The 22,231-nt window shown below is 42.8% G+C and overlaps 1 protein-coding gene across 1 annotated transcript in view; it reads right to left on the reverse strand.

Annotated features, from left to right (window-relative positions):
* LOC306868103 (anoctamin-1-like) overlaps positions 1 to 22,231 on the reverse strand; it is a 47,675-nt gene that overhangs the window by 19,979 nt on the left and 5,465 nt on the right. The window contains exons 3-14 of the mRNA XM_079414126.1: positions 17,501 to 17,599; positions 17,262 to 17,413; positions 16,682 to 16,736; positions 14,959 to 15,010; positions 14,694 to 14,749; positions 14,453 to 14,494; positions 13,802 to 13,866; positions 13,600 to 13,734; positions 12,384 to 12,544; positions 10,792 to 10,874; positions 10,189 to 10,257; positions 9,250 to 9,324 (exon numbers count right to left, since the gene is read on the reverse strand). Coding sequence (XP_079270252.1) covers positions 9,250 to 9,324; positions 10,189 to 10,257; positions 10,792 to 10,874; positions 12,384 to 12,544; positions 13,600 to 13,734; positions 13,802 to 13,866; positions 14,453 to 14,494; positions 14,694 to 14,749; positions 14,959 to 15,010; positions 16,682 to 16,736; positions 17,262 to 17,413; positions 17,501 to 17,599 — 1,044 coding nt within the window. The remainder of the gene's footprint in view (positions 1 to 9,249; positions 9,325 to 10,188; positions 10,258 to 10,791; positions 10,875 to 12,383; positions 12,545 to 13,599; positions 13,735 to 13,801; positions 13,867 to 14,452; positions 14,495 to 14,693; positions 14,750 to 14,958; positions 15,011 to 16,681; positions 16,737 to 17,261; positions 17,414 to 17,500; positions 17,600 to 22,231) is intronic.

The following is a 22,231-nucleotide window of genomic DNA, read 5'->3' on the forward strand; positions in this document are numbered from 1 at the left end:
CGTTTAGTTTTAGTTTTTCATTTATTTAGAAAGTTTAATTTTATTTCAGTTTACGAAAATGTTTTTTGACCAATAGTTTTAGTCTTAGTTTCAGTTTTCGTTTACAAAAATAACCTTGGTATGGGGGTGCATAAGTGCATACGGTATGGGCAGCTTGCATGTTTTGGAAGTCAGTAATGACCTTCTGCAAATACTTGACACTGGTTCTCATGCGGTACTTGTTTTGTTGGATCTTAGTGTGGCATTCGACACAACATGTGGCGTACCCCAAGGTTCTATCTTAGGCCCTCTTCTCTTTTCACTATACATGCTTCCTTTGGGAGCTATTTTTAAGAAATATAAGCTCTCTTACCACTGTCATGCTGACGATACACAGTTTTATCTTCCAGCAAAAACTGACGGCAGTGGCTCTTTGGATGTGCTTGATGACTGTTTTGAGGAGATAAAAGGTTGGATGGCTGATAACTTTCTACAATTAAATGAAAGCAAAAGTGAAATTTTGATTTTAGGTCACTCTAGATATTCATCTGATTTTAATTTAGGGTCCCCTTCCGCTAGTGTTCAACCATATGTAAGAAATCTTGGGGTTACATTTGATTTGTTTCTTAAATTCGATAAACAAATTAGTACAGTGGTAAAGGGGAGCTTTTTCCATCTTAGATCCATTGCTAAGTTGAAACAATTGTTGCCTCATAAAGACTTGGAGACTGTAATACATGCTTTCATAACATCTCGCTTGGACTACTGTAATTCCCTTTATTGGGGACTGCCTCAATCGGCGATTTCTCGCTTGCAAACTGTCCAGAATGCTGCAGAGGCTTCTTACTGGAACAAGAAAGAAGGATCACATTTCTCCAATCTTAGCATCTTTACATTGGCTTCCTGTAAAGTTCAGAATCGATTTTAAAATAGCTGTTTATGTGTACAAGGCGCTAGCTGGCCTTGCACCAAAATATATCAGTGACCTTCTGATTGCTTATTCTCCTCAAAGAGCTCTTAGGTCCAGTAATCAGTTTCTTTTAACGGTCCCACGTTGTCGCTGTAAAACCAAGGGTGGCCGGGCTTTTTCAGCTGCAGCCCCGAAACTTTGGAATAGTCTGCCTGTAAATGTGAGACTCGCTCCTTCGCTAGCTAGTTTTAAGTCTATTTGTTCTCCCTGGCTTTTGAATAATGCCTGCTTAAGGCTCTGTTTTTTTTTTTTTTTTTCTCTGTTTTTGCTGTATTGTATTTGTATTTGTTGTACAGCACTTTGGTGCAACTCTGTTGCTTTTAAACGTTCTATAGAAATAAACTTTGACTTGAGCAACATATGCTCCCCTCCAGATGACGTCTATTTCAGCAGGACAATGCAAAACCTCATACTGCAGCTATTACAACAGCGTGGCTTCGTAGTAGAAGAGTCCGCTGCTGAATTGGCCTGCCTGCAGTCCACATCTTTCACCTATAGAGAACATTTGGTACATCATTAAACGAAAAACACGTCAAAGATGACCACAAACTCTTCAGCAGCTGGAAACCTATATCAGGCAAGAATGGGACCAAATTCCAACTACAAAACTCCAGAAACTCATAACCTCGATGCCCAGACGTCTTCAAACTGTTTTGAAAAGAAGAGGAGATGCTACATCATGGTAAACATGCCCCCGTCCCAACCATTTGAGACCTGTAGCAGGCATCATATTTGAAATGAGCTCATTTTGTGCATAAAATTTTAAAATTTCTCAGTTTAAACATTTGTTATGTTATCTACGTTCTATTGTAAATAAAATATTGGCTCATGTGATTTGAAATTCTTTTAGTTTTCATTTTATTCAAATTTAAAAAATGTCCCAACATTTCCGGAATTTGGGTTGTAAACGTGGACGAGAGGCTTCGTGTAGCTGCTTGTCAGATTGTTGTTGTCCAGTAGCTGGAGGCGTTTTGGCAATCTCCTCAGTACTGGACTATTTCTGTCATGTGTATTTTTAGGATGTCCCAAAAGCTTCAGTATTTGACCGTAAGGTCGTGATTCTGGACCAGTGTTTGTTTGGATATTCTGCTGATGACGGCTCAAACAGCATCTGCTTTCTCTACCAGAAACTAATAATGATACCAGCATGCTTCCAAACTCTTCTGAGCATAATAGTGTTATGTCAAAATAGATCTGTTCATTAAGTGTACGTACATGCAGACTAATAGAACTTCCACTTGTTTTATTACAGGTAAAATGTGTCATTGATCTTAATTTAATTACTTTTCACTTAATGTCATCTTGAAATCAAAACTGACAATTATTTTTTTGATAATGCCTTAGTTTAGGGACCAGTTCTCACTAATAACAAGTTGCTTATTAGCATTCATATTACTAGCATATTGGCTGCTTATTAGTACTAATAAAGCATTTATTCTCCATGACCATATTCCACATCCCTAATCCTACCCAATACCGAAATTAACAACTATATTACTAACTATTATTAAACAGTAATTACAAGATTATTGAGTCAAAATTTCATAGTTAATAGTGAGAATTGGACCTTAAAATAAAGTGTGACCATTTTTACGGAAAGCTGCAGTGTTTATTACAGCACTAGTAAAAACAGTAATATTCTTAGATAGTTTTACCACTTAAAAAACATTTTTTATGTGAATATATTGTAAAATGTAATTGATTTCTGTGATCAAAGCTGAATTTTCAGCATCATTACTCCAGTCTTCACACTGTAAAAAAAAAAAAAAAAACTTTTTCAACTTAAAATAATTTGTTCCCTATCAGTCGGTCACTCCGAGTCACGTCGGTGACCGACGAATTGGGATCTCGCTTAGAGAGACCAATCCCCTACGAGAGTATCTAAACAAGCCAATGGATATTGGCATGCGATTATTGCATCCAGCTGCCGCTAATCACAGCGTGAGTATAAGTAGGCAGCGGGTGCAGCGCATGTTCAGCTTTTCGCTTCGGAGCCGAGCGTTCATCGTTCTGCTCCTGACCAACCTACAGTGTCTGCAAGTCAGTGCGCTCTTCGAGGCATTCTTGTGCTGGTGGTACGGCGCGTCAGCGGCGGTGGTTCTTCCTGTGTCGAGTGGATTGCACACATCAGGTTGCACTACCCCCTGATTGTGTTGCAAACGGCCATCTCCCCTGTGCGCTTCAGCACACTGAAAGAGTGATTTCTCTAAAAGAGCATTCACGGGTGCGTCTTTTTAAAGACGACGTTGCATCTGGCAAACTCGACGTTACGTCTTTGTAAAGACGAGTTGGGTCTTGCTTCAGACAACGTGTCACCCGTGCGTTTCTGGATGCGGTCGTTACCTGGTGCCGGGTGATGGTCATGATCGCTGCCTCACATGCCTGGGCAGTAAGCATGCTGAGGTGGCGCTCATGGATGAGGCATCTTCTCATGGTGGGAAGATGATCATCTTGGAGTTGCGGGCCAGGCTCTGATACCTCGACAAAGGGACGGAGCTCTGTTGCCTCTGCCTTGATTTGGCTCTCGTTCTGGCTGCAGACAGACGGGGACCATTTCAGGCGGTGGCATGGTGGCAAACCCTCCAGGGAACCAACCCTTGAGGGACTATCGCCCCTCTTGCGCTCCAAAACCAGTTGAGCTGTCAGTGGAACGTGCTGGGCCCTCTACAAGGGGAGCACCAGCAGTTACCCTGGCGCTCCTCCCGATGACCAGACGTCGACTGCTGCATCGGAGGGTGAGCTGGAGATTTCTGGGCAAGAAGATTCGGCTGCTGCTGCTCCGGCAGTAGCAGTGCCTGAATCGGATCTAGAAATCACGGCTATGCTTTCCCGGGCCACTGAGAGGGTAGGGCTCGAGTGGAGATCCCACCGTGTCCCGAGCCCTCGAGGTTGGACGACTGGTTTCTCGGGGTAGCTTGCGCTGGTTCTCAGCGCCCTGCCCCAGTGCCTCTCTTCCCGGAGGTGCATGGGGAGCTACCAGGTCGTGGACGGCACCTTTTACTGCCAGAAACCACCCTGTTAACTCCTCCCCCTCACCACCCTCGGTGGTGGCGCAGCTAGGGGTTATACGGGGGTCCCCCCGGTGGAGCGGTCGGTTGCGATGCAGTTGTGTCCTAATACCGTCTCTACTCGGCGGGGCGAACCGTGCCTCCCCTTCCGGGCCTGTAGGTACTCGTCTGGTCTGTCCGGCGGTGCTTATATGGCCTGTGGGGAAGCTGCCTCCACCTTACGCTATGGCGTTACTGCAGGGTCCTCAGGCGAAAAGCACTGAGGACATGCACGGGGGTGGTTACGATCCGGAAGCTCTGAGAGCTTGTACCTAGGGCCTCGCGCTACGAGCGACGAAGGTGACGCGGTCTCTGGGACGTGCGATGTCCACACTTGTGGTCCAGGACGTTCACCCCTGGCTGTGTCTGGTCGACATCGGGACGCCGACAAAGTATCGGTTCCTCAAGGGCCCTGTGTCCCAGACTGGCCTCTTCAGCGACGCAGTCAAGAACATGGCCCAGCAGTTCTCGGCTGCTCACGAGCAGGCTGAGGCGATCCAACACCTCCTGCCCCGGCGGGCAGCTGCTGCCTCCACCCGTCCGCCGGCTGCAGCGCCCCAACCTGCTTGTCGCCGAGGGCGGCCCCTGCGTCCGTCCCTGCTCCCGCACCGCATCCGCAGCAGCTTCCAGAAGCGGTGCCGTTGAGCTGGGCGTAGGCAGGCCGCCCCGCCCGTCCTGGCCCCCGTCAAACCTGGCGGTGAGCGGAAGAGCAAGAGGCACAGGACGGGCGACCCAGACAGAGAGAGAGGACTGCTTTGGGAGGTGGCGGATGCGCCTCCCCCTCCCCCGGAGGAGGGCCGGGTGGAGATTCTTCTATTTCAAAAATCTCGACAAGAAGCGGTTGTCTCTGCCTCTGGGTCCCAAGAGGGCATGGAGAGTCACGGACGGACCAACTCCGGACCGCGCTCATCCTCCTCTTCGCCAGCGGGCAGTGGGCGGTTCGAGAGCGTCATCCAATGCCCTACTCACGCACCCTCTGCCAAACCTCGGAACCAGGTAAGCGCGCACCGCACACTCGGACCCCTTGGTCCGCCACGGGCCGTGTTCCTGTGTTCCACCTCGCTGCCCCACCGCGGGTACGTCGGTGGTCCCGCTGGTCCGCTTGTACGGTGTTTGGGTGCCTGCGTCTACCCAGCCCGTCTTGCTGGCTCCAGTGGACCATCTGACTCGGCTATGCGGCTCAGTTTCCTCCCAAGTTCAGGGGCATCCAACCCACAGCAGTGAAGGCAGCTGATGCTCATGTCTCGTGTGGAGGAGGACGCGATGGAGCCGGTCCCTCCAGCCGATATGAAGACAGGGCTTGCAACCCTTACTTCATTGTACCCAAGAAAGCGGTGGGTTACGACCAATCTTGGATCTGCGTGTCTGGAACTGGGCCCTTCACAGGCTTTCGTTCAAGACGCTCACGCAGAAACGCATCTTTGGGTGCATCCGTCCCCGAGATTGGTTTGCAGCGGTCGACCTGAAGGACGTGTACTTCCATGTGTCGATCCCTTCCGCGCCACAGGCCATTCCTGCGGTTTGCGTCGAAGGACGGGCATATCAGTACAAGGTCCTGCCCTTCGGGCTGTCCCTGTTACCCCGTGTCTTCACGAAAGTTGCGGAGGCAGCCCTTGTTCCCATGAGTTCGCATTTTCAACTACCTCAACGACTGGCCCATACTGGCTCAGTCTCAGGACCAGTTGTGCGAACACAGGGATTTGGTGCTCTCACACCTCAGCCAGTTGGGCCTTCGGGTAAACTGGGAAAAGAGCAAACTCTCCCCGACGCAGAGGATCTCTTTTCTCGGTATGGAGTTGGATTTGGTCAGTCAGACAGCACGCCTCACGCAGGAACGTGATCAGTCGGTGTTGAACTGCTTGAATGCGTTCAAGAACAGGACAGCGGCCCCACTGAAACAATTTCAGAGGCTCCTGGGGCATATGGCAGCTGCAGCGGCAGTCACGCCGCTGGGGCTGCTTCATATGAGGCCGCTTCAACACTGGCTCCATGGCCGAGTCCCGAGGTGGGCGTGGCAGCGCGGCACTCACCGGGTCCAAGTCACACCGGCCTGCCGCCTCACCCTCACCCCGTGGTCAGACCTTTCGTTTCTGCGGGCAGGAGTGCCCCTGGAACAGGTCTCCAGGCATGCTGTGATTTTCATGGATGCCTCCACCACCGGCTGGGGTGCCACGTTCGACGGGCTTGCGGTGTCGGGGGTTTGGATGGGCCCCCAACTGCACTGGCACGTCAATTGCCTAGAGTTGCTAGCGGTACGTCTGGCCTTGATCTGTCTCAGAAAGTGGTTACGAGGCAAACACGTACTGGTCCGCACACGACAAGGTGGTCTGCGCTCCCGTCGCATGTCACAACTCGCCCTCCACCTCCTCCTCTGGAGTCAGAAGCATCTGAGGTCGCTTCGTGCCATTCATATTCCGGGCTTGCTCAACCGGGCAGCCGACGAGCTGTCACGAGCTGCGCTCCCCGGAGAATGGAGACTCCATCCCCAGACGGTCCAGCTGATTTGGAGACGTTTCGGACCTGCTCAGGTAGACCTGTTTGCGTCTCTAGAAACCTCTCATTGCCAGATGTTTTACTCCCTGGCCGAGGGAACACTCGGCACGGATGCACTGGCACACAGCTGGCCGCGGGGCCTTCGCAAGTATGCGTTTCCCCCAGTGAGCCTTCTCGCACAAACAATATGCAAGATCAGGGAGGACGAGGAGCAGGTCCTGCTCGTGGCGCCGTACTGGCCCACTCGGACTTGGTTCTCAGAACTAATGCTCGTGACAGCCCCTCCTTGGCAGATTCCTCTGAGGAAGGATCTACTGACTCAGAGACGGGGCACCTTATGGCACCCGCGTCCAGACCTCTGGAAGCTACATGTCTGGTCCCTGGACGGGACGCGGAGGTTCTAGGTGACCTACCCCAAGGGGTAGTTGACACCATCACTTCGGCTAGAGCGCCGTCCACGAGACAGGCCTACGCCTTGAAATGGAACCTGTTCGTCGAGTGGTGTTCTTCTCACCGAGAAAACCCCCGAAAGTGCCCGATCAGAGTCGTGCTTTCCTTTTTGCAGCAGGGGTTGGAGCGAAGGCTGTCTCCCTCCACCCTTAAAGTCTATGTGGCTGCGATTGCTGCCAACCATGACCCCGTGGAAGGGAAGTCGGTGGGTAAGCATGACTTGGTCATCAGGTTCCTTAGGGGGGCATGAAATCCTCCACGGCCCCCCTCTATACCCTCTTGGGACCTGTCTCTAGTGCTCAAAGCACTACAGCAGGCCCCATTTGAGCCTTTGCAGTCAGTTGAGCTGCAGTTTCTTTCAATGAAGACTCTGCTCCTGCTTGCATTGGCCTCCATCAAGAGGGTAGGGGACCTGCACGCATTTTCGGTCGACGATTCGTGCCTAGAGTTCGGGCCGGCTGACTCCCAGGTAATCCTGAGGCCCCGGCCTGGCTACGTGCCCAAGGTTCCCACTACTCCCTTCAGGGACCAGGTGGTGAGCCTGCAAGCGCTGCCCTCGGAGGAGGCAGACCCAGCCCTTGCTTTGCTTTGTCCCATCCGAGCGCTAAGATGCTACGTTGACAGGACACAAAGCTTCAGGACCTCAGACCAGCTCTTTGTCTGTCACGGAGGCCGGCAGAAGGGGAAGGCCGTCTCCAAGCAGAGAATGGCCCACTGGATAGTGGACGCCATCACCCTGGCTTATCAGGTACAGGGTGTGCCCTGCCCGTTCAGGTTGAGAGCTCACTCTACTAGAGCTGTTGCATCCTCCTGGGCGTTGGCTCGTGGCGCCTCGCTGGCAGATATTTGTAGAGCTGCGGGCTGGGCGACCCCTAACACGTTCGCTAGGTTCTATAGCCTTCGTGTGGAACCGGTTTCCTCCTGTGTTCTCACCTCAAACGGGTAGAAGCACTGAGAGGTTCCGTTTTCGGGTCGGCTTGCTAAAACTGCTCCAGAGAGTCCGTACTGTAGACCCTGTTGAGTCACCGGCTCGGCTCCTCAGCGAAAACCTGAATATGCGCTGCACCCGCTGCCTACTTATACTCACGCTGTGATTAGCGGCAGCTGGATGCAATAATCGCATGCCAATATCCATTGGCTTGTTTAGATACTCTCGTAGGGGATTGGTCTCTCTAAGCGAGATCCCAATTCGTCGGTCACCGACGTGACGTCTCCGTTCCCTTCTTCAGGGAACGAGGGTTACATACGTAACCGAGACGTTACCCCACTGACTAAAAACGTTAAGTTTATTCAACTAAAATATCCAAGTTGTCACTTAGTGTTACATGATCCTTCAGACATTATTATAATATACTGATTTGCAGCTAAAAAAAACAAAAAACAATTGTGCTGCTTAATAATTTTGTGGAAACATCATCTTTACTGTCTTTTTTTCATCAGTTTAATGCATCCTTGCTCAATAAAAGCATATTAAACTGTAATATATATTGAACAGAAGTGCCCTTTTAAGCATGGTGCCCACTACAGTAGACAGATGTATTTTGGGTGAACAGCAACACATCCATTAATAATACCTCATGTTCCTTATATATTATTCTTTAAAAAGTATATTTGTACCTGTCTGGATCTCTTGGAATAAAAGACAGAGGTAGATATTCCAGAGGTAGCTGATGCTTCACCACTTTCCTCAGCAATGCTGAATTTATGTTGTCATAGATAAGGAAAACAATGACATATACAGAGAACAGTCATATGATGGGTAAGGGCCAAAGGTCATCACCCACGGTGGTTTGGATGGTTAAAATGGATTTTAAAGATCTGTCCACTCTAGTTGAAACCATGCATCAGAGGGTTACGTGAAATCATGACGTCCGCCTGCGCCAAGTGTATTTATACCAACATATTCATATTCACATGCTCATATATGGATTGAATATGAATATATACAAGATACTTTACATTATGTTTTCATCTGTTAGCATTAGTTAACATGAACTAACAAGTAACAATGCTTTTACAGCATTTATTCAGTTAATGCTGATTTCAACATTTACCTTTTTTTAAATCAAATGTTTTAGTTAATTCACCGTGAATGAACATGAACAACATTAATATCTCTATAAACCTAACATACTGTAAAAAAAATAAATAAAAAAAAATAAGAAATGCTGTAAAAAATAAATTCCTCATTGTTAGTTTATGTTAGCTAATGCATTAACTAATGTTAACAAATATGATAAAGAATAACCCAAATGTGTTGTCAGATGTACAAATTCATATGAAACACGAGCTGATGTAGGACAGCCTTACCATTAAAAGCATCATGATGAGGTTCGTCATATACGCAGGAAATCTGTCTCTACATGTGAGCTTTTCTTTCTCTGGCTAAAGAAGAAACAAAAAAAACAAAAAAATAAGTCAAGCGCAAAACATATTCCACATATGTTGCAAGCTCAGGAAACCTATTTATTCTAGTAATAAAAAATATATATATATATATCATAACTATTAAAGTATATCTTATGATTTTTAAATCTGTATTTAAATCAGAGATCTCAAAGTAAAAAGAGGGGTTAAACTTTATTTTAAGGTGTTCTTGTTACAAAGTCATATTAATTAACTACATGTAGTCATTAAATGGGTAGAGCTAGGATTAGGGTTTGGTTTAGGGTTACTTGCATGTAATTAATTATGTAATTGTTATTATATTGGTAAGTACATGTAACGTGTAACAGGGACACCTTAAAACAATGTGTTACCCATAGATGTGCTAAAGTCTGATTTAGTGGTGGCTGTGCTTTAAAATGAAATGATTATAATCTTAATTCGAGTGATGAGGGGTTTTGAAAGTCTGACAGTAATCAGTGTTGAGCACTAATGTAATGATAACCCTGTCTGCTTTACATGTTTCCGAATGATTAACAGTTGAAAACATACGTTAGAAATTTAGAAAAGTAATCAAATGTAATAAGTTACATTACTTTAATAAAGTAGCTGAAATAGTTACACAACTTATACGATTTTTAATAGGGTAACTTGTAATCTGTAACATAATACATTCACAAAGTAACCTTAACACTGGCTATAAATATTAAATCAAAATCATTAACAATTACATTATTTAAATAAAAAAGTACTATAAAATAATGTAGTTTATTTTGGCAATCCATATTGTTTCAAAGCAGCTTCAAATATATAACAGTGAGTTCATTTTCACATTCATTGCAAGAACAACACATGCAGTATCACCTGTGATTTATGGTCTTTCTTCAGCGATTTCTGCATGACTCGGAATTCATATTCAGCTCGCGGGTGATCCTGACAAAATAAATGACAATATATATGACAAAACTGACACAGAAAGAAAGAAAGAAAGAAAGAAAGAAAGAAAGAAAGAAAGAAAGAAAGAAAGAAAGAAAGAAACCCTGTTGAAAAATTCAGAACATGCTGGTTAGGTCTGTTTTGAAGCATGGCAGGTGGTTTGAGCTGGTTTAAGCTGGTCCAAAACAACTAGCTTCTGCTCAGGACCAGCATGCTGGTTTTCTCAACAGGGAAGAAAGAAAGAAAGAAAGAAAGAAAGAAAGAAAGAAAGAAAGAAAGAAAGAAAGAAAGAAAGAAAGAAAGAGTGCGCTTCTTCAGGTGAGTGTTTGTTAGAAGGTTCAGCACATGCTAGTCTGTGATAGCGGATGAAGCGACAGCGGTGTTTAGAGAGTTCAGAATATGCTCAAACCTTCAGTGCTTCCTACACACACCCCAGGGGAAGAAGAGGACGACAGCGTTAAATGACAGACTAGTGAAATGAGCTCCACTGATGGTGTGTGGTGTGTTAATGTGAGTGTGGTGTGATCAGACCTCCTCCTCCTCGAACCCTGTGAGATCCCACTCGTAGTTGAGCCGCATCTGCCGCCTCTTCCAGTGCTCCATGAAGAACGCCGCTGGAACACACAATTAATAACACTGACGTGAGGAAATGAACTCCATTATACTTCTGACCCACACCTGAGAAACCATTAGGACAAAAGCTGCTAAATGTGGCAGAATGTGATCAAATATTAACATTTTCATTATAAAGATGATTCATAATCCCGTGTAAATGATGGGAGCAGCTAAATCAGACTATGTGCGCGGCAGACTTTCACTTATCGGCTCAGTTCATGGATGAGAATTGAAATGAAAGGCACACAGAACGAAATGTTTGTTTATCTTTTCATCCAAAAGCAGAACAAACCCAGATTTCTGCACATGGCTCGTGCAGAGATGTAGCTTTAAGGAAGCTACAAAAGCCTACAGAGCTTCAGTGATATTCATATCTTTGTATTTATACTTGTGAAAGAGCAACAGCTGTCACGTCTCTCCTCCAAACAGATGGAAGCACAGTAAATCTTATGTGTGAACTTCTGCCCCCCGAACAGAGCTAAAGTCCGTGCTTTCCTGTCCAAATCCCTCGGCGGACGACACTGAACAGAGCAGAGAAGCCTCACAGGAAACAGCCAAACAGATGATAACAACCACACGACGGAGAGATGTTTAGTTTAGGACAGAGAGAGCGACTGGAAGAATAATGCTCTGAGAGAAAGTCAGTTCGGCTCTCCGTTCTCCAACAAACACACAGAGACCGTTCACTAAATAGGTGCAATGTACTCGACATAATTAAGCTCATTACACCCGTAACACAATACAGAATTAATGACCGTCCCTACAACATGAGGAATTTAAAACAGTCACTTCTAGCCAACATGCACTATATTAGTTCAATCATTGAATTTGCGCATATTATGTGTGTTTAAGTACTATTTACTGCATTCTTAAAAATAAAGGTGCTTCAGGATGCCATAGAAGAACCTTTTCTGTCTAAATGGTCCCATAAAGATCCTTTAACATCTGAACAACCTTTCTGTTTCACAAAAGCTTCTTTTGAAGGTTCTTCAGATTATAAAAAGGTAAGAAAGAGATGGTTCTTTAAAGAACCTTTGACTGAATGGTTCTTGTGGAACAAAAAAAAAAACAGTTCGGCATCGCTGTGAAGAACCTTTAAAGCACCTTTATTTTTAAGAGCGCTAAAAACCACTTCATATTACAGTGACCTTGTTATGTACGTTACTTCATATGGTGATAACAGTAAATTATACATACTCACAAGCAACTATCCTTAAGTCACGCCCTAAAGCAAGTCCATAATTTATATTACTCGTTATTACTCATTTGTGTAATTACACTGTAAGCATGTGTAGACATACTGCTGCTACCAGTGTAAAACAGCTGAACTGAACCTCAACCCTAACCCTACAGCTACTCGCATCCGTCACAGTCTGCCAAGGGTTTGCAGAACACAATAAACACACCTGACATACAGGCTAACTTGCCCAGTGCCTCGAGGGTGCTTAAACACGAACGCTATGAGCGCTGCTGCGCTGATGGAGGTCAGAAATGAGATCCGATCTCACCCCACAGCGCCATGAAGATGGAGAAGAAGACGGTGGCAGGGTTATCGAACAGATGGCTGGCCCGGGCTGTCCCGCACGCCGTGCTCAGGTTCCAGTAGCTGCACACGCGGTCACACAGCGGACACATGGTGATGTTCTTCCGCTGGTCACAGATCTCCATACTGAACACAGAACAAGTCAAGAACTACCACACCGGACATTAACTGAGTACCTGAACTGATTATGTGTGGTGTTTTTATAACATGCTTTCATGAATTTGTATTTAACCTCTTTTATTTTCTAAAGGTTAAGAAACTCTTTTCACTGACCATTTAAAAAGAAATCCTTTTCAAGCCTTATGTTGTGTCATTTTTTGGAAAGTGTCAACTCACATTCCTTCTGAGCTCATTATAAAGAGTCATTTTAAAAGAAACTAAAATTAAATAATTTTCATGCGTTCTTTAGAGCAGGTGATGATCAATATTCTTATTAGTTCTACTCTTTCAGCCCCAAAACTGAGTTGTGGTTTCTGTATAAAAACTGCAGAATCGGCTCCATCAGACCCTTCTCATGCTGTCATAATATCCTGACCGTGACACACTCCAGAGGGACCTAAAGACAGATGTTTGGTTTTATATGCTCTTTCTCAAAGCATGAACTTCCTCTTAAAAAGTTTGAGGGTTTATATTGAGAATGGGGGGCTCGTACTTTATTACCCAACAGTATTTGTTGCCGTCACAAAGCAAGAAAACTGTTATGCAACTGTACTTAACTGAGACGTGAGATGTGAGTTAATAGCACTTCCAGTTATTAAAATAGACCTTGTCAAAGATGTTTTGAGGAACTACACTCTAAAATTGTCTTGGGTCATTTTATTAGTGGTTTTGTTTAAACCACAGCTGGCAGTAGAATCGGTGTGTGATCCTCTCAAACTGCTGCTTTGCCAGACAAGACAGAACTGGATCAGTTTGTCAATGGTCATTTTGTCTTCTGTCCTGAATGAAAATGTCCAGGCTGATTTTTTAATTAATTTCTTTTATTTTTTTTAAGTTTGTCCATACTAAAATAAAGTAACCATTTTGCTTCTGAAATCTGAAAAACCTTCTGCTTGAGAGTAATTACACTTTGATCACAATGATAACGCCGCTTTCTTTCAGTCTTAATAATAATAAACACATATACGATTGTGTCTTGCACTTTAAGCGTTCACTAAAGGTTTTGTTTTGCTTCAACTGACCTGGGAATGTCGTCATCAACAGTAACACATCCATAGAGGAACACAATGACCCCTACTAAGGAAGCAGGGATCAGCATCTGGGTGTAAACACCAAGCCAAGCAAAGTACAGACCGATCTTCTCTCCGAAGTACTTCCTGTAAGATAACCGAGATGTTTCTAATGGACCTGAAACACTGAAACATCAGAGAGTTTGAGACTTACCTGACTAAACCAATGGGCTGGTACTTATAAAAGACACTGTAGCTGGCCCACTCTTCATACAGCAGCTGAAATAAAAGCATGGCATGATGAAACAGCGCTTATCTTCACCTCCAGACTGAAGCTATATCTCAACTGTTGTCTTTGCAGCTGCATGCGTTCAATTAATAGTTTTTGCTGTGTGCTTCAGGTCATTGGCCTGCTGGGAAATGACATTTTCCCTGATCTATGAACTGTGATGGAAACACGCTCAGTATGTTCGGCAGGCCTAATACAGTGGCTTCCAATCCTGGGAAGCAGCACTTGTTGTTTGTCTTCTTTATTTACCACACCTGATTCAGAGCATCAGCTCATCAGGAAAAAGAGTGTTTGGTCTTGATGGCACTATGCTGTTGTCTAGGTGTAGTGCTGTATTTGATTTTGGCCAACGAGCTCAGCTTTAGTCCTAGACCACACATGGTTTGGGGTTTTGTCACAGGCATGACTTAAAAGTTAATTTTCTTTAGAACTAGCTTCATTAAACCATGCTAGTAGCTGGGAGTTTCTCGCTCCGAAACTCACTCTTGCTTAATAGCAGAAACCATCTGATTCTGTTCAAAGTCTCAGTCTTTTTTTTTTTTGGCAATATAAAATATAGACGGAACAATAACTCACCTTTCTGTCATTTGGCTCTGCGTTTTCCCCATCAACATCGCCCTGTAAGGAAAGAAAGCAGCATATCATATCCTGTTGAAAATTCCAGCGCTAAAAAGATTTGCATCTATTAATCAAGCAAGTTGGACAACTGGTCTGTACTTACAACTCGATAAGTCTAGGTGTCACTATAATAATGCAACAGTGTTGATCAGTTCTGTACAGATAAGATCCTTAAAAACAGTTCAACAGAAGTACTTACATCATGTAATGGATAAGCAGCCAAATAAACACCGCTCCCAAGCAGACTAGTTATTCCTGAACAACGTGTGAAAATTACATACTGGATTATTCATTCAGTTACAGTTTTGCTTTCAATGGTGCAAATGAATTGGGCATAAAATTGGGTACTAAAAGTTGGCTAACAAAGCACCATTACTTAAGCTCAAGCGGCGCTATTTATTTTCAAAAACTCAAGAAATTACATTTCTAATTCTCTCAATTGTATAGACAAAGCAGTAGCTTACCCATGCTAAATTTCGCTTTTGTGCACTTGGTTCGCTTCAAAACTGCAAATACCTACAATAATGCACATAATAAAACATTTAATTCATGGGAAGTAAAGTCCAAATATTCAGATGATTAAATATGGCTTTAAAGGGGACCTATTATGCAAAAATCACTTTTATAGGGTGTGTGAAAACAACCAGCCTATAATGTTAAAAATCCACCCACTCATATTTTAATAAAACCAATAAACCATGAACAGTGTCTCCAAACATTTCATATTCTCCCTCTGTTCACGTCACCGAGGGGAAAAAGTCCCACCCATTTGTGACGCTCTCTGCTCTATTAGCATAAACACAGCCCTGAGTGAGAAGCTGCGGTCCGCCATTACTGGAGATATATACAATGTCAGCGCCAAAGAGGCTTTGCAAGTGTTGTGTTTTGGGATGCTCTAATAAACATAGGAGTCGCCATAATCTCCCCTCATCTGAGCCGAGGACACTTCATTTTCAAAGGAAATATCCAGGAAAAAATCATTAAAGTCCCCTAAATGTTTATGAATCAATACCAACACTTCATGTGCAAACGTACACTTTGTTCCAGACAAAGTAAGTATCATGTGTTTGTTTTCTAAATGGCCTTTCTGAAAGAGCTTCTTGGCACTCTGTAAGGCTAATTGCTAAAGCTATCATTGTCTCTGTGTGTTTTCACTGATGCTGCCTTCACGCGCCACAGAATGATCGTGAATAGGAATGAGGTAGTTAAAAGTTGCATGTGAAAGCAATGTGAGTCGATCGCTTGAAGTTGTCGAGCTCATAATCAGAAGTGGGACTTATAAAGTTTGTGATAGCATGAGACCAGCTATGTTGTTATTTTTATCCCGCAGTTCTCCCTGTCACAAACTCAGCCTCTGTGGCTCCCTCCGATCACCACCAGAGGGAACCATCTCCTGAGTACTAACATCATCATTCGGACTCCATTTCCCATGTCACCCCGTACCTGAGACTGATTACCTGCACAGGTGTTCCTCATCTACTAGCATATATAAACCAGTCATTCCCCTCTCTCAGTGGAAGTCGAAGTCTTGTTCTGGCCCATGCAGACATTTCCGAGCGTTATTCCCGTGTTTGATTTCCTGTTGCCGGCCTGGACTGTTATATCGATTCTGAACGAACTCTGCCTGCCTACTCTGACTCAGCCTGCCTTGTTAACCTGCTCTATTCTCTGTCTGCTGCCTGCCCTGACCCTCAGCCTGAACTGGGTTTATGATTCTGCCTTGTCTACGTTGTGTTTACCGTCTGTGATTGACCTTTGCTTGTATGACTATTCTGTGGATCTAATAAAGCTGCACATGGATCTAAATGACAATGCCCCCTCGTTACACTCCCCATCTGTGTAATTCATAAACGCAAATTTACTATGCACAGTATAATCAGATAACTGTCTTTGAAACAGAGTATATTTTCTGTAAAGATAACAGGCTTGTACTAAAAGGGGAATGTTTATTTGCATAGGCTAGCACTGCTAAGCTCCGCCCTCTTCTCCGGGAGTACCAGCTCATTTGCATTAAAGCAATATACTCAATATCAGAGCGTTTGGGCTCATACCCTAAGTGGCAATTTGAACAAGCTATAAAAAAATATCTGTGGGGTATTTTGAGCTAAAACTTATACGCTCTGGGGATAAAAGGAGCAAAATAGGTCCCCTTTAATGCTGTACATTTAACAAATTCTTTATACTTACTAACGAACTTCTTGTTTTACTGTCAAAAAAGGAATCTTTGTCAGACAAATCAAACCTGTAACAACGAAAGGTCACAAGTATGTTTTCATTTCATTTTTCAGTACATTTTTGCATGCGTCCAGTGTTTGAATCAATTCCTAGTATTAAGGCCCATTCACACAAATCAGATGTGTAACTGTCTTTGTAAATCCTGAACAAAAGTCAAATGCACTCTGGTCCATAACTACTTGAAATCGGCAATGAAAACATGCCAAGCGGTGATTTCATACCCAACGGTCCTTTTTGTGTGACCATAATATATATAATTTCATTCTAAGATGAAACTGAAGTACACTTGGGGCTTAATTACAGAATTTCTTAATTTGCGTGAAGGGGTCCAAAGAGATACGCTGTTCTATTTTATATTGCTCTCAGTGTGAATAGGCCTTTATGTCTTTGAAAGTTGAGTACAATGAAAGCGTAACATTGGTTCAGCCATGTGAAGGTCACAAATCACCTGAATGCCTAACAGTACATGTAAGAGATATTTAGATGTGTTTCATGCTTGAGAAAGGATGTTGTTGTGGAAGCAGACACTAACAGATGCTGCTTTTCCCTGGAGAACGGGTACGAGAGGTGCTTCGCTTTCTGAATCCTGTTCTCTTCTAAGTTTGGATGAAGAGGATCTGTTAGTTTGCTGATGAACGCGTTGATCTTTTCCATTACGCCACTGCTGTGCTTCACTTCATACACCTACAGTAAGAGCACAGCATCACATTTACTCATTACATCTCTGCTTGACACACAGCAGCTGTGCATGTTCCTCTAGATCAACGTTACTTTTTTGGTAGGCATCTTCAGTTTCATGAATTCAGCCTCTCGACAGAGAACGCTCCACGGAGCATGAATCTTCACGAAGCCCACCCCAGGAGTCTTTGTCTGAAACACAGAAAACACAGAAAAGTTGTTAAAGGAATTTGTTTCTGCAACTTTCACACCGACAGTTGCAGTGCCTGTACAAGCAGAGCTGATATTCATGGGGCCATCCTAAACAAATCTAAAATATCTGTTTTTGCCAGTATGGTCTAGAGTAGAGGTCTTCACATGTCCACCCAAACAGATAGGTTCAGGTCATATTTTAAATGGTAAGCCGGTTCAGGTCTGTGAGTAATACCCAAGTCAATCTGAGAAATCCCAGGCGTGATTAGAGTCAATGTGTGTGTGTGTGTGTGTGTGTGTGTGTTTAATAACGTGCAACATTGTAAAAATAGAATGAGAACGTAAGCCAGGAAATAAGATATCAGTGCTTGCATAATAATCAGGCACCTTGATATTCTGGTCATATTTTTTTTCCCAAGCACATTTTACCAATTCCAAACCACATCAATCTTAATAACTACTATTAATTTAGTATTTAATCATTTAGAAGTCATATAATTGTCAATGAAGGCTGGAAGTTAAAAACTCCTCATATTCAGGTGTGCAGAATTATTAGGCAGGTTTTATTTTACAGATAAAATGAGCCCCAAAAAAAGATTTAACTCACACTGAAAAGTCAAAAATTAAATCCCCATGAGAAATAATCAAAACTAATGCAATACAGACCATTTGACAGCAAAATGCTCTCTGGGTCAGTGGGGTCAGAAAAAGCAGATGGAGAAGAAAAGACACATGTTAACTGCAAAAGAATTAAGAATTAATCCTAAAATATTACCCTTACTTAATAAGAATAACATGCTGAAGTGTTTTGAAATACATGAAGACTCATTTTTTATAGGCTTTATGGACAGATAAGTTGAGAGTGACTCTTGAAGGACCAGCTCTGGTACCACTGTTTGAAGAATCTATCTTCCAGAATCCAGCAGTAAGTTTTAGGAGCTCATTTTTAGTCAATCTCTGCAAGACAGACTTTTCAGGATAGGATATGAACTGTCCTTCACCTACGTCCTACTGAAACACCACTCTCTCGTAAACGTGCGTACGACAGTTAGCGCAAACTAGAGATTATGCTTTTGTAAAGTTTTAAATACAGTTTTCTTACACAAACACATCGATTCATTTCACTTCTGAATCCACGCAGCCATGTATTTTGTCCCCTTGCCTGCGATCTCCCTGCTGTGTGATTATGAGAACTGTTGTTTACCCTCCTCCTCCCCAGTGCCACCTGTAGAGATCTGCTTCAGCAGGGGTGTCCAAACCCATTCCTGAGGACCACTGTCCTGCAGAGTTTGGCTTCAACCCTAATTATATACACCTTTTTGTCACGAGTGTCTGGGCATTGAATGAGTTCATTAAGTTTCATGCAAATCAAACAAACAGCCTGGGAGGAGCTTAAAAATGTACTTAAAAAAATAGATAAAAAAACACAGAAAATGTTTAATAAAGCAAAAAATATACATGTAGAGTCTAACTCAATGATATATAAGAAAATAATTTTAATGCAAGCCGTTATGGCTCCAGAGTTATGGACCAAAACACAAATAGTGTCTAATGTGGCAGAATGTGTGTCTGTGTGCCTGAGTAGCTCTGCACGATTGGGACCATCCTGCCAAGTTTGGGGCCTCTACTTTTATGGCAGATAACTAATGAAACTTAATAGAGTTCCAGCACTTACATGTATTTAAAGCGACACTGCACTGAAGAAATACCAAGAGGAGAAGCAGGAGCAATGGAATCAGGAAATGACCCAAGCCAGACTGGGATGATGAGCCCTACACCTCACAGCATGTGCACTGCGCAGCAGACCACGTGTGACCTGATGCATATGCCTTACATAGACTCCAGGACAGGGTGAGTCTCACAGCCAAAAACAAACAGCTCAAAAGCTGTGATCATCATTACTTTCGCTAATTAGGAAATTCATGTAATTCTACAAGGTATTTAATGACATAACCACATGACCAGGACTATACGTGGTTTTATATGTAGTCATACATGCTCATAAAGTTGCAAATGCACACAGAGAAGAACAGGTGCACACATGTAAATCTCATTCTTTGAACATATATGTGAATATACAGTACTACATTAATCCTAGTCTGAAAGCCAGTGAAGAAAACACATCACTAATGTTTGTGTGTAGCAGTTGTGAGAGGTTGTGCTGTAATGTCACAGCTAACAGATTCACAATATAGCCTTAATGCTGAAAAAAGGCAAAGAGACCCTAACAAGGCCACACCAACTGAAAAAAACCAACCTGCTGTTGCATTTACGAATATAAAAAGAGAGAGAAATGATTTCACAGCAGATGCACACTTGTTTCTGTCATTTTACAATTTGGAGCCGAATGAATGTTCAGTTCTTGAGTCATTTGGGATCATGTGTTGCTACTGTCTTACAGTCACCGTAGAAGCTGTGCCAAAACTGTGTTCCTGCTATCATGTGTCAAAACTGATATTAATAAATCATAGCAATAAAATAAGGCAGATGCTATGTACACTAAGTGCAAATAGCAATGGATTCTATTTACACTGTTAAAATAGCTAGATTTTCTGTTATTTATACTACTTATTGCAAATAGTGGCAATTATCGGCACCTCAGTATTGTAGTACATTATAAAACAGTACGCAATAATAACGCACTGAGTGTAAATTATAATTTTAATTCAAATTTATTAAATGGATGCCACCTTATTGGGACAATAAAGCCCTCCCTACACCTACCCTAACCCTACCCAATACTTTATTTTCAACTTTTTTATTATTTCCTTAATTTTTATTGAAAATAAATGCCTTTCTGATGCGATATGAGATTTGAAAAGGGAGAAAAAAATGTTTGGCAAAAGGTGGGCTCGAACTCGGGTCGCTCGCGTCAAAAAGCACGTGCCTTATCATCTACGCCACTGAAACTGATGTTGAACTTGCTTCTTTTTTTAATTTTGACTAACCCAATCACAGGTTAGTGGGCGGAGTTAGTGTAAATAGCCTTTGCCAACAAGATGGGCTATTTGCACTTAGTGTAAATAGACACTCCGATAAAATAAATCATATGAGATTGTCTATTTAAAAGCAAGAATTTATTTTTTTTTTCTTTTAAATGAAAATCTTTAAGAACATTCTTGAGCTAAATTATAAGGATTAATGCTCTGTCAGTAATTATATTCTGGAAATATACAAGTCTTGTTTCATTTTTTTTTTAGTTGTTTACAGAGGCAATGGACATTAATAAACATAACTGTAAATGTGTCAGAATTAGCCAAAAAGGCTATTGTTCATCTCTAGACCCTATGTAACCGGTTCCACTCCACCCGCTGCGAGCAGGATTCGAACCGCAGCCTCCAGCGCGGGAGACGGGCGCTCTAACGAGGAGGCCACGGCCCCTAGCGTCAGTCGCCTCTTTTTGAGATCAGGGGAGTGAGGTCTGTTACACCTAGACAGAATGTTAAAAGGTCACCCTAAAAACAAAGATAGAGCATCAAGTAAAAAACTGAAGAAAAAATAATACATTTACAGAAACACACACATACACAAAAATGTTTGTTTGTTTGTTTGGGTCATGTAAGCTTATGAGGAACTGTTGACACATTGAGCTACTGATCTTTAATTCAGAAACAAACTGGACATGATAAACTGTGAGGGACCAGAGACTACAGAACCTAAAAAGAGAGAAGGAGACAGCCCTAACAGATGCTCATCCAGAGAAAAGAAGAATAAGATAAGAACAGGTGAAAAGGACTACGATCAGATTAAAGAAACATCCAGATCAAAAGTGCAGACTGATTAGTTATGTTTGGTTATTGTTGAGTAGATGCCAACAATGGTCAAATATTACAATTGTTATACATATCTGTCTAGTTTGATCAGCATTTCTTTCATTAGTTAAGCTTATTAATCAAAATCATGTGTGTATTTAATGGAATTTGAAGATTTAGATTAAATGACAGTAGAAGGAGTAAATGATGGCAGAGTTTTCACTTTAGCAGGACCTATCTCTTGTGAAAAAGAGGAACACTTTAGCATACTTTAAAAAGAGTGCGGAAACAGTATACATGAGCATACTTAACAATTCAAATGAATCTAATTATTTGGACTCTTGGCTTACTATAGTCAGATTGCAAGTACATTTATTATAGTTTCAATTTATAATTAAATTGACTTTATAGAATTAACTTTAGAGAAACTTTTAAAGTGTGCTGCCAAAAATGTACTATGGTAAACTAAAATATACTGCAATGTAATTTCTATTGAAACCTGAACAACATGCATATATACTGGATAATATGCACATATAAATAGATATTTGTCTTACAGAAACGCATCCATTCCCCCGGAGCCGTGTGAGGCACGTTTTAATATGGATGTGCACACTTTATTTGACTACTTTTGGACAGTTGAACAAAAACACCTGCTATTATAAAGCTTGAAAGAGCCAGGACAATTTTTTCATATAACTCCGATTGGATTCATCTAAAAGAAGAAAGTCATATACACCTAGGATGCCTTCAGGGTGAAGTTTTCTACAGTTTTCTACAATATAATCAATTACTTTATATGAGCTTTAGTATGTTAATCAATATATCAAAATAAGTACTTGAAAGAACAAGTGTATATCATTAAATCAGTAACACTTTA

Source organism: Barbus barbus (assembly GCF_936440315.1).
Source record: "Barbus barbus genome assembly, chromosome: 50".
Lineage (NCBI taxonomy): Eukaryota > Metazoa > Chordata > Actinopteri > Cypriniformes > Cyprinidae > Barbus > Barbus barbus.